Source organism: Mastigoproctus giganteus, chromosome 5 (genome assembly GCF_048544385.1).
Source record: "Mastigoproctus giganteus isolate SK-2022 chromosome 5, ASM4854438v1, whole genome shotgun sequence".
Taxonomy (NCBI): domain Eukaryota; kingdom Metazoa; phylum Arthropoda; class Arachnida; order Uropygi; family Thelyphonidae; genus Mastigoproctus; species Mastigoproctus giganteus.
The window spans coordinates 26,379,760-26,392,844 of NC_143579.1; the positions used below are offsets into that span (position 1 = coordinate 26,379,760).

Sequence of the window (13,085 nt, forward strand, 5' to 3'; positions counted from 1 at the left end):
ACGTTGCCCACGCAACTTATTTTAAACCTGTGAATTCGCACTCTGGGATTATTATCTGAGATTAGGAGTCAGTTGGTTCGATCATACTGAGTGCATCCTGTCTCTTCTCTTCCGTTTTCATCAGTGTATTATGGTGAAATCCATAAGCTTTCCTTACTGAACACTGAAACAGAAAATAACCTGGAAGGTACAAATATCTGGCGAATAACCTCTAAAAACGATTTTCTACCTGAAGTTGTTTGTGATTGAACACGGCTGATATTGTTATCAGTCATGGATACGGGTTTGCTTTTTTGACTTTTGAAATATAGATAAGCTGTTATTTTCTATGATACCAGCCATTTACATTTAATCTCATCTTACTCCAATAATAGAACATTATCAGGGGATATTATATTTCATGAACCGGCTAAAGCAATATAAATTATGGAGATAGAAGAGAAGAAACATTTCGATATCTTTATTTTTTTTATTCTAGCCCGCAAAAGACAATTTATGAAGATGATCTTAGTTCTCTTTGTGTGCCTTTATCACTAACTTTGCTTCCTACTCGCTTATGTGGTTCCCGTTTCATCGGGATGTTTTGGGTTTAGTAGTAATGGCAAATGATTCAAGAAGGCAAGCTTATATAATATAACATCAGCCAAAAAAAAGCCCCTATACAGTTCATCGATCCGTACCTTCCAAGAATTTGGCTAGTTCTTTCTCGAATTTATTCAACCCATCCACTTCCACAACAACAAATGTAAGCCTGTTCTAATAATCAGCCACCCGCTGGCTGAAGGCAAAATTCCTCACATCTATCCTGCAACCATCCTTCCTCAACTTGAATATATGCCCTCGCATGTGTGTAGTGAATCCATTCACGGCTTTAAACCTTAATCAGATGTCCCCACAGGTGCCTAGTCTCGAGACTTTGCAACTTCTTGTGTATAGTAAAAGTATAACAACATACACTGCTAAAGATAGTAGAAAGATATCGTGGGATAAATCTCGTTTTGCAAGAAATCGATGTAAGATATTATATTAAGTCCACCTAGATATTATATTAAATTATTATTTGAAGAAAACTAAGGGACTTTAAAAAATCTGCAGGATTTTTGTGGCGCATAAGAAACTTAACCATATTGTTGATGCATATATGTCTGTAAAATGAATGTGTTCTGTGGTCGATTTGCTGTTTGCAGGACAAAAAAAAACCAAAAAAAAAAAAAAAAACCCAACATTTCCGGAAGATAAAACTATGCTACTTTCGCTCGAAACCGACTGACTCGGCCACTACGTTAAAGACTGATCGATAAAAATTCCTCTCGTCATTGAAAGGATTCGAATTCGGGTCTTTTCCACCCTCTGTGTGGAAGACGGCGAATCTGGCTGCCTTTATTTGGAATAAAAGCAAGTATGCGGCGCAGCATGAATTCTGTAAAGTGTTTTAGTGCGTTTTGGTCTAATTGTAATCATTGTACCAGAAAAATATCGCCCAGCTACGACAAAGTTGAAAGAAGAGAAGTTTGCACAATATCTCTATAAAGCATATCCCACCTATTTTCAATAGAATCGAGATCCGGTGGATGTGGGCGTCAAGAAAGATGGTGGAAATTTGTATCATGTTCTACGAACCATTCTGGCATGATTGGCTGTTGCATTGTCATCCATAAAGTGGCCATCATCTTCGGGATAAAAGTGTAACATTGCAGGATGCAGTAGATCTGATACAAAATTCTGGTATTCCCTGGATAACATTCGACCTTTCGCTAATCCCCGTATCAAGATAATCCCTACAGATGTTTTGGTTGTCTTGACACGGCAAGCAGGGTTCATCGCTTTTTGAAGTTCACGCCATGCTCTCTGCCTATCATCACTACAAGACAAAGTGTACCGTGATTCGTCTGACCACATAACTTGGCTCCTCCGTAGCCAGGTGGGAAGGAGCAGCAGTGCGTAGCACACGGTTCTTGATTAGTTCGGGGTTCGAGCCCGTCACCACCAAATACGGGGGATGCAGAAAGGTCAGAGAATGACCACCGCATATCCTGGAGCAATATGGCCTTAGTTGCTAATGCTCCTAAAAACCAAATAAAAAACAAAACGAACCACATAACTTTCTTCTGTCGTTGCACTGTTGAATCATTACTTTCTCGGTATCACTGCAATCTGATTTTTCTGATTTTCTCTTTGGGTATTGGCAGTGGCCTGCCAATACCCAATTTCTTTAATTCCCTGGTACTGGTTGATATAAGGCGGTTCTGGACTTGGTTGAATTCAGATATTATTTGCACACAGGATGTCGTATTATCCCGTGCAGTTCTTTCGAATACGCTGGCTTCGCCCTTGAAGTACCGGGTGTTTATAAAATAAAAAAAGGTTGCCTATTCAGGAGATCCCCGTGTCAAAACGGTTAAAGTTAGCGCTGTGAAAATCTATGGGCATGTCACTTAGAGTATGGGGAAGCGATTTGTAAAAGAAAAAAAAAGTTCAAATTTGTAAAAGTTGCTGCACATATGTAAAAGTTGCTGTTTACTTCAAAACATGCTGCTTACGCAAATGACATCCTGTTAGATAAAAAAAAAAAAAAGCAGAAAGGCCAACGCCACCGTAAATAACCGTTATCGCTCTTGCAAAAAAGGAACGTGCTCTTTTAGTAAAACTGTTCTACCAGAATAATAGTAACGCTAATGCAGCACTACGTGAATATCGGATACTGAAAAGGTTTGCGTAAAGGACCTTTGACATTGTCAGTGGGGCTTCAAAAACTAATAAAGAAATTTGAAACGACCGGGGAGTTCGGTGTAATTCCAGGCAGGGGACCATCACGTATCGGAACAGAGGTAGTGGATGGAGTAGCGGTTGCAATGGCCTCCAGGTCACAAGATTCACGTAGTGAAAGAACTAAAGTCTTGTGGTCAGCAACAACGAATAGACTTTGCTCTACCATTTCTGGCTCGTATGGAACTTGACGATACATAGGCTCGAATGGTCTTGTAGTCTGATGAGGCACATTTCACTCTTCATGGGACTGTAAATGCACAAAACTGCCGAATACAAGGAACTTCTCGTCCATCTGCTGTGCATGAAAGACCGCTACAAAGTCCATACGTTACAGTATGGTGCGGATTCACAGCAGAGTTTGTAATCGGATCATTTTTCTTTGAAGAGCCTACACCTCATGGCCCCGTAAGGTGCACGGTACTGCGTTTTTTTAAGAGATAACATTATTCTCACTATGCAAGAAAGGCAATGCTTGGAGACCGTAGTGTTCAGGAAAGATAGTGCCCCTCTCCACGTTGGTTGACAAGTGAAGAAACTGCTCCGTTCAACATTCGGAAATGATTGCATCATTTCTAGAGAATTTCCGCAGTTGTGGCCAGCCATCTGCAGATCTAAATCCCTGTGATTTCTGGCTATGGGGATACCTGAAAGACAGAGTTTGTCGTTGCGGCATACAGACACTTGTCGATTTGAAAGCAAGCATTAAACAGCATTTAGCCAACGTCCCCAATGAGATGCTACGCGAAGCTAGGTCGCACGCAGTCCTCCGTTTTCAGAATGTCATCTCAAGTGAAGGAAAGCAGATAGAACACTATCTGTAGATTTATAAGTTCTGATATTAAAATCAAATCCTAAGTTAAGTATTCCATCTAATGTTTACAGTGCCAATTTCTCTCCTGGTGGCGGAAATTTGAACAAATTTTTTTTTCTTCTACAAATCGCTTCCCCATACCCTAAATATCCACCGATTTTCACAGCTCTGTATCTAACCGTTTTGACACTTGGGTCTCCTGAATAGGGAAACTTATTTTATAACCACCCGGTATTTTTTTTCCTTCCACATTTATGCTTTTGAGATGTGAAAGAATCACTTCCTTTCCAGTCATTAAAAACCTTTGAGATGGATGCTTTTATAGGTCACGCATTTTCCCCCTTCTGACTTCAGATTACTGTAGCCGAACAACCTCTGCAGGCTTTATACTTGACCAGGCAACATATCATCACCCCAAGTCACATTTTTCTTTGCATTTATTTGTATTTCGTCTGTCTGTTACTGTCTTAATAATACAAAGGTTCGTATTTCTTTGGCTAGTGTGTGTATGTGTACCAACTGTGCTACCGACGAGAGCTCGGAGAACAGCCAACTGCCCTAGGTTTGTGATCTCTGCCATCACTGTACAAGTTTTGTACCCTGTCCAACGATCTTAAGAGATTGTCAGATAAATAAATTAAGAAATTTCTTCTTATAAATAACATAGTTATTTACAAATGACTAGAAATCTTAAGTGTAAGCGACGCAATGTACCAGGTTTAGATCGGTACCGGTGGTACCAACAGTTACTAGCTTTTCCTATCGGCATGATTACAACTTTATTATTCTCCAAAGCAAAAAGTTATTAGGTTTTGGTTAGTATTGACTTGGTACACCCACAAAATGCACGCCATTCTAACGAATGCAGTAAAGAGCATTTACTTCCCAACCACCTGAACTTTCCTGTTTGGTGATTAATGATGGATAACTGTTTTAAGTAGCACGTGTGTTATAATTAGGGTTGTTAAGATGGTTGTGGGGGGAGAGAGAGAGAGAGAGAGAGAGAGAGAGAGAGAGAGAGAGAGAGAGAGAGAGAGAGAGAGAGCACACAGATGCTTATAAAATAACCATGTTCTCCTCTGTTCAGGTAGTGTTCTTTTATTCTTGATAAAGACTTTATGATTTTGTGAGAAAGCCTGCCTGAATGAGTAATTTCATGACTGAGAACGAAGGTGATTTGCTTGTTACATTCAAGATGGCTCCATTTATTATTTCGTCAGTATATACTTAGCTAAAATATGTAGCAACGTCTTAAATATTTAAATTCCTTACCTGTCTTCGTTCATTTCCATCCGTGTTTCTCATCCTCTTGGTCCTCTCCTTTCTGTGTAAAATTGTCGCTCTGTGTTGACTCAAGTACGTATGTGCAGTCGCATATAAAAGCGAATATTTCTGTGAGTGACGCAGTGAATTTAGGTCACAATTTTATTCTTTTTCGAAATCGTTTTCGAACGAAATCGATTTTTATCAAAGAAAGAAATTAATTAAATCTTGACAGCACTTGGGTATCTAATATTTCAGTGGATAAAGTGCTTTATAAATTAATGAATTTTTGTTTTTGTACTTTAATCTTTCGATTAAATAGATAATTATCAAACTCAGATTTTGGCGAATTTTTAATTTTTGAATTATTTATCAATTTTTTTATATGAAATATCGTGCAATGACTTAGGTGTAAACTCTAACATCGAGAAGGAAAAATTATTGGTCGGCTCTCTTACTTCCACTAAAAATAAAAATGAAAATATTTAAAATTTGATTTTAATTAAGTTAATCCTTAAAAAAAGCTGTGCTGAATATTATCATTTATGTTGTTGGCAGCAGGTGATGTGATGATCATGGATGAAATCATTCGCACTCATTAGTTGATAGCTAAGCGGATCAAGTTTTAATTAGGTTTTAGACTTTTTCAAAAATTCCTAATATTTCTGAGGAATAATGTTGGAAATGTAGGAAATGATACATTGAGTATAAGTTAGAACTTTCTTTTTTATATATAATACATCGTTAGGTCCCTGTAAAGACAGCAGTTGTGTTTGGCAGGAGAACTTTTCAGGGAATTCTTGTTAATGGGAGTTTTTCTCCTTTGGGAAACTTGCGATCAAACGATGTAATATGAAGTAGTGCTCAGTATTTGACGTCGTCTAAATCGCATTTCTTCTGGCAATAAAGATTTAATTGCTTCGAACGCAACCTCCTGTGGTCATTTAACGCAGGAGAATTGAAAGCAATTAAGGTATCGAAATATGTGAACAAATTTCTCTCGGAGAATGTTTGATTAAACAGTAGCCATCTGCATGTAACGTTTTCATGTTTCGCGAAAGTTCAAAGGGAACGTAGATAGGGCTGTTTTCAATTTAAACTTAATTAAGGGTATTATAATTATGTGAAGTGCATAATAACTCGTATGGTGGTAAGAGGAGTTGTCAGAAGCAAAGTGAGGTGTTGAGGCCAGAAACAGAAAAGAATGCAGAGAGAAAGAGTAACGCACAAAAATACAGAGAGAAAGAGAGCGAGAATAGAGCACAAAAGTACAGAGAGAGAGAGAGAGAGAGAGAGAGAGAGAGAGAGAGGAGAAAATAATGCGAAAAAGAGAATAGAGCACAAAAATACAAAGAGAAGGAAGGAATGGAGACAAAAATACAGAGAAAGAGAAGAGTATTAGTATTAGTAACGGCCGCATGGTGCAAGAAAGCCTATGGCTTATGCTGCACCAGCCAAAAAAAAAAAAAAAAAAAAAATTAAAAAAAAATAAATCCGAACAAAACAATGATAAAAACAAAAAAATAAAAATAAATAACTAAATAATAATAATTAATAAAATAAAAAATAAATAAAAAGGAAATTAAACCTATCATCCTATGTGCTTCCCTTACCCGAAAGTACTGTCCAGATGACCTTTGAATTTCCCCAAACTGTCGGCCTCTACCACCCATGAAGGCAACTTATTCCAGTAATTTATAACTCGCTGGCTAAAATAGAACTTCCTGCAATCCAATCTAAACATTTCCCCCCGTAACTTGAATTTATGTCCCCTAGTTCTAGCATCATTTATAATCTTGAAAATTTTGTCCTCATTCATTTTACTGATGCCTCTCAGAGCCTTAAACACCTCAATCAAATCTCCTCTAAGGTGTCTAGTTTCCAAACTCTGCAACCCACATATTCGAAGTCTTTCTTCATAAGGACGCACTTTTGCCGATCTCACCAGGCGAGTTACCCTTCTTTGCACCCTTTCAAGAAGCTCGATGTCTTTCTTCAGGTGCGGTCTCCATACTTGAACACAGTATTCCAAGTGTGGTCTAACATAAGCCTTATATAATGGGATTATCACGTCCCTATCTCTACTTGCAAAGGTTCGATAGATCATTGATAGGACACCATGGGCCTTCCTTGCAACCTGTTTACAATGCTCAGAGAATTTCATGTCTGACCGTATCGTAACACCCAAGTCCCTTTCCTCCAGTACTGGCTTTAGTTGAACTCCACCAAGTGAATAAGTTTTTTTGGGATTACTGTTTCCCAGGTGTAATACCTTACACTTTGTTGGATTAAAGCACAGCTGCCACTTTTCTGACCATTCCTGAAGTCTATCTAGGTCTCTCTGAAGAAGCTCAGCTTGACAGTGATCATTAACTACTCTCCCAATTTTAACATCATCTGCAAATTTAGACATCACGCCCTCTATCCCTTCATCAATGTCGTTTATGAAAATTAAAAACAACAGTGGTCCTAATACTGATCCTTGGGGAACCCCACTTCTTACATCAACCCAATCTGAGGAATAGCCATTTATCACAACCCTCTGCCTCCTGCCCTGAAGCCATCCTTCTATCCATCTAAGGATTTTCCCAGTGATTCCAACCTGTTCCAGCTTATAAAGCAACCGCTCATGTGGGACTGAGTCAAAAGCTTTGCTGAAATCTAAATAAACAATGTCGAAATTATTCCCTAAATCCAGCTCGTGAGTGACCCTTTCGAAATAGCGAACCAGATTTGTTAAACATGATTTTCTCTTTACGAAACCATGCTGAGTATCCTTGAGAATTTCAATTCGATCCAAATGATCCTGAATTCCACCCTTGATCATTGCCTCCATGATTTTCCCTACTATTGAAGTCAGACTGACAGGTCGATAATTTCCAACTTCACTTTTAGAGCCACCCTTATGTATGGGAGATACATTTGCACTTTTCCAATCCAAGGGAATCTCCCCAGAGTCTAATGATGCTCGCATAATTAGCCTCAATGGTTCAATGCACTCGCTTGCCGCCTCTCTTAAGATTATAGGGTATATTCCATCAACTCCAGGAGCCTTACTGGTCTGTAGGCTCGAAAGTTTTTTCATTAAATAATCTTGCGAAATTTCAATATCATTAATTACATATTTTTTAACTTCGCTCCCACAATTTCCCTTTGCCACAAAAGGCTTTTCATTTGTAAATATCGATGCAAAATAACTGTTGAGTTCATCTGCAACGGCAGCTGGTGTATTTATTACTATCCCCTTTCCCTTACATAAAGGTCCGATCTGGTTTGTCCTGCTCTTCTTGGCATTTATATATGTGAAGAATTCTTTATCCCCCCTCTTTGCTCTGTTTGCTAGTGATTTCTCATAAACTGCCTTTGCCTGTCGAACCTTTTCTGTGGCTCTATTACACATCACCTTGTAGCTGTTATAGGCTTCAGTACTTTTTGTTGTTCTGTAACCTTTCCATGCCACCTTTTTCTGCTCAAGTAATGCGGCAACTTCACTAGTCATCCAACTTGGAACCCTCCTCGTGGAGTATTTTTTTTAATGGTATATACGCATTCAAGGCATCTGTGATTAATGTTTTAAAAGCGTACCACAGTTCAATTGTATTCATTCTCTGCGCGATATCTACCCATATCTACCCATAAGAGAATACAGAGAGAGGGAATATGGCACAAAATAAGAGAGAGAGCGCGCAAAAATAGGGAGAATATAATACAATGAGAAGGGAATATTACATAAAAATAAGAAAATGAAAAATAGAGTACAAAAATGGAAAGAGAGTAGAGTTAAAAAAAAAAAAAAAAAGGAAAGAATACATGACAAAAGTACAGAGTGAAAGAGAATAGTGCAAAAAAAAAAAAAAAAAAATATATATATATATATATATATACACGCATAGAGAGGGAGAGAGAGAACAAAGATTAGGGGAGGAGAGAGATAGAGCACAAAAATACAAAGGGAAGGAAGGAATGGAGACAAAAATACAGAGAAAGAGAGAGAAGAGAATACGGCACAAAATAAGAGAGAGAGAGAGAGAGAGAGAGAGAGAGAGAGAGAGAGAGAGAGAGAGAGAGAGAGAGAGCGCGCAAAAATAGAGAATAGAATACAATGAGAAGGGATATTACATAAAAATAAGAGAAATAAAAATAGAGATTAGAGGACAAAAATGCAGAGAAAGAGAGAGAATACAGCACAAAAGTACAGAGAGAAAGAGAATAGAGTGCAAAAATACACAGAGAGAGAATACAAAGATAAATAAGAGAGAGAGCATAAAATAGGAGAAGGAGGGTAGGAGATGAGGGCAATGATAAACGCACATGCGCATATACACGGTTCCAGAGAATTGAGAATATAAGAGATGAATGAGAGGAGAGGCTGAAAACAGCATAGTAGGAAGGGACAATGAGAGAAGACGAGAGGGAGGAGATAGACGTAAGACAAGAATCTCTTTTGAAAGCCTAATTCTTTTAGTGTTAGATGCAGAAAAATAAATAAATAAAACAAGCAGGTGGTAGACAGCTTTACTGAATCTTCATCGTATTTGAAATTATTGTTTTGTTCATGATCACAAATATCATGATCACACATCTGAAATAAAAATAAAAACTAACAAAGATTCTATTACAAAAATGAATGTTATTATTAAAAAAATCCTTCGCCATTACTTTCGAAAGATGTATTTTAATGACATAATCTTGAGGAATGCTTCGGTACATTTCATTATTTATTTTAATCTTCAGAATGCTTTGGTACATTTCATTATTTATTTTAATCTTCAGAATGCTACGGTACATTTCATTATTTTAATCTTGAGAATGCTTCGATACATTTCATTATTTATTTTAATCTTGAGAATGCTTCGGCACATTTCATTATTTATTTTAATGACACAATTTTGAGGAATGCTTCGGTAAATTTCATTATTCACTGTATAAAGCACGTAATCGTGTTTATATTAGAATCGTTTATATAAAAAAAATCATGAAATGAACGCAGCATTGATACATCTTATTAAAAACGAACTTTACGCACTAAAATACATTGCATATAAAAAAAATCAGGTTAGAAGTCAAATTCGTTTTTTAATAAGAGGTATCACTGCTGTGACAGCTTATTTCGAAAGGAGTTAATAAGCTTAGACCATCTGCCACATGCAAAGAAACAAAGAACCCCGTGCAGAGATACAAAAAAAAGCGCGTAAAAACTTTTTTTGTTTGCAATCTTTTGTCTATTTTTTTTACATACTGTACTAGTGGTTGTGTTTACTTACTTCGCGCATATGATGTATTCTATTAATATGAAGGGTATATTTTGCTTCCTTCACTATCTTAAAGAAAATTGCTAGATTAGCATCAATGGAGAAATGTATTATTCGAAGTTGAACGAGTTAAAAACCGAACTTACCTTTGTACACTCCACTAGGGGTGCTTGGCTGACTCTACTTGTCTCCGGACTCTCATGCAGCGAACTTCGCGATGACAAACGCTGGCTGACGGACGTTCTACTTCCACTGTTGCTCTGCTGCTGACTGCTTGGCGAGCTATTACGGAGGCGACCAAACCTCCTCACTGAACTTGTGAGGTTCATCCACGTTAGTACCGCTCACATGGAACTTAGCGTCTGCAACTACTAGGTACTGGAAGTCGTCGATACGAGGAAAAATATCCCACCAGGTGACCAGGAAACTACATCAGTACGGAGAGGAGTTTTTACACCAACAAACAAAATTCATTCCTGTTCAACTTCCACACAACCATCTTATCCATTCTGGCAGGCGATCGTAATCCGATTGTATTGATGATGGGCATATCTTCTTGGTGTTCTTGAGTTTCTCAGAAGTTATCCCTGAGATTGCGTGGCGTCCGTTAGCAGGACAGGTGAGCTGTGTGCCGGTACAAATCAGCCACCTCGGCACATCTTCCCAAGTGCGAGCTCTACCAGCCTCGGTTGCTTAGCAACCACACACACACACGCACACAGACTGCTGTAGCGCACTGACACCATAATGGCTATGTGAATTAGAGGTCGCGTGCACTTGGATCTGTTTTATACGTGGCGTTTCTCTTTGGAAGTTTACGCGATAGACAGATCTGTTTTAGGGACAAAGCGATTAGCGAAAACAGTCAGATACTTTTTTCATGTGCACCATTAAGAACTTGTTTTTTATATTGTATAGCAACCACACTGGTTTGTTTATCTTTGAGAATATCTTGGTTCTAGTTCATTTTTTTTTTAATAGTGCAGAGAAACTTTTTATGCAGAGGTACTGATTGCTTTTGTGAAAACCGCGAAAAGCTCAGCAGAAGTTTCCAAATTTGATTGGAAAATAAGAATGCACGTGCGTCGTCCGGATACTTACTCGTCACGTGATCTGTGACGTTTATAGTCGGTATGACACGTGATTTCCGCAGTTTAGGTTTATGAATGAACTTCACAGAAGTACTTCGAAACTTTGTTCTTTCCATGGTGGTTGCATAAAATATTTGTCTGAAAATGATAGATAATGCTATTCAATTCTTATTACAATAACTTTCTTAATTCTGATCTTATTTTTGAAAGAAAAGTTATGCCTTTGCTTTAACAAATTAAAAAATTTCAATGGATATCAAATATTTTGTTCATTGACAGAGAGAATGGAAACGGGCAAATGAATCAAAATCAGGAACCAAAGGTGCCTTCTTGGGCAGAACAATTGGTAGAATCACCATCCTCTCCACACCGGATGGAAAAGACCAGAGTTCGAATCTCGTCAATGACGTGAGATATGTTTATGGGCCTTTTTCACAATGTGGCCGATTTAGTCGGTCTCAGGCGAGGTAGCATGGGTTTTCATCCAGAAAGCAGAAAATCAACCACACGCAATTTACAGACAACATGCACGTAGCAATATGGCTTTAGTCGCTGAAGCTCCTAAAACCCTACAACAACTTGACAGTTTTAATTTGTTCTATGTTTATTTGATTCATTTATTACTTTCTTTTCTATAGGCCTTTTTTTTTTTTTTAAAATGGATCGAAAACGCTCATCAGTGGAAGAAAAGTTAAGATATCAAATGTGAACAGAAATTGTAAATAAATATGGCCTAGCTGCATTTAAACTTACCTTTGATTAGGAGCGCCTGGATATACAAAGAAACATGGTAGAGACTTATTTGACTGGCTAAGAACTCCTTGAACTTGAGAGAGTGCAAGATAAGCTTTAAGAAACGTTGGCACTGTGTTCCCAAAAATTAATACATGAAGACGTACCAATTTATGTAAATTGGTAAGTCTACTTTCTGTCATTGTATTGCGCTCTACTAACTCATGTATTTAAATTTTTACTAAATTTTTTAAAGGAATGTATCTATTATTATAACATGGAAGTGTTGGGAAAATCGTAATTCACTTAACGACGTTATGTTAACGATTTGTTTTCGAGGAACACACCATGTCTTTAAACGAGATATCGGTATCCTGTACTGTTACTACATTGCACCCAAATTTTAAGGCTGATTCTGCCCTTTCCATTAACCCTTCTCAAAAACAAGAAAAATGCATTACCCCTCCACTCTACATGAAAAAGTAGTTCCTCAAGATCTAAAATCAGTCTTTCAGGAACTACTTTTTCATGGACAAGCTTATACAGTATCATAGGAAAAAAAGTAAAAACTACCCACCTGATCTGCCCATCCTCTGTTAATTTAACTAATACATTCTTAAATTTAGTCAATCTACCACTTCCACAATGTATTAAGAGACAGAGTATTATACTGCTGGAACATGAATTGTCCTGGTCTATAAAATTAGCATATTTATTTGTATTGACGATTTATTGTAAACTCTACTGACTTGGTTGTCGTGCCGGAGTATAAACAGAAAATTTATTTATTTATAGTGCAAGTGGTATTCAAAATGTCAGTATATGACAAGGCATTGAGAGTTTTTTTTGCACTACAACCAACAATTCCAATCAAAACCACAAGAGAAAGCCTCCCATAGCATGATAATTTCTTCGATCTCATTGTTAGGGTGATTCATTGCGGTACATGACATTGTTCAGATGTTCTCTATAACTGAACTGGACCGTCAAACCTGAATACAGATGCCTTGCCACAAACAATGGCAATGCTTTATTCCAAATGACCTTTGACTTTCGTTAGTGTTGTAAACCGCAATTCTCCCTTGAAAACCAAGCTCAGGAATTCCGTGTAGACAGTGCTGCTGGTCCTTGTGGGTAGCACAGTTGGTAGAATCGCCGTTCTCCTCA

General features: G+C 37.7%; 1 protein-coding gene across 1 annotated transcript in view; it reads right to left on the reverse strand.

Moving 5' to 3' along the window:
- Positions 1-10,702, reverse strand: part of LOC150085252 (regulator of G protein signaling 7-binding protein-like) — a 158,767-nt gene extending 148,065 nt beyond the window's left edge. Inside the window, exon 1 of the mRNA XM_090373115.1 lies at positions 10,242-10,702. Coding sequence (XP_090229241.1) covers positions 10,242-10,424 — 183 coding nt within the window. The 5' untranslated portion in view covers positions 10,425-10,702. The remainder of the gene's footprint in view (positions 1-10,241) is intronic.
- Positions 10,703-13,085: the final 2,383 nt, after the last annotated feature.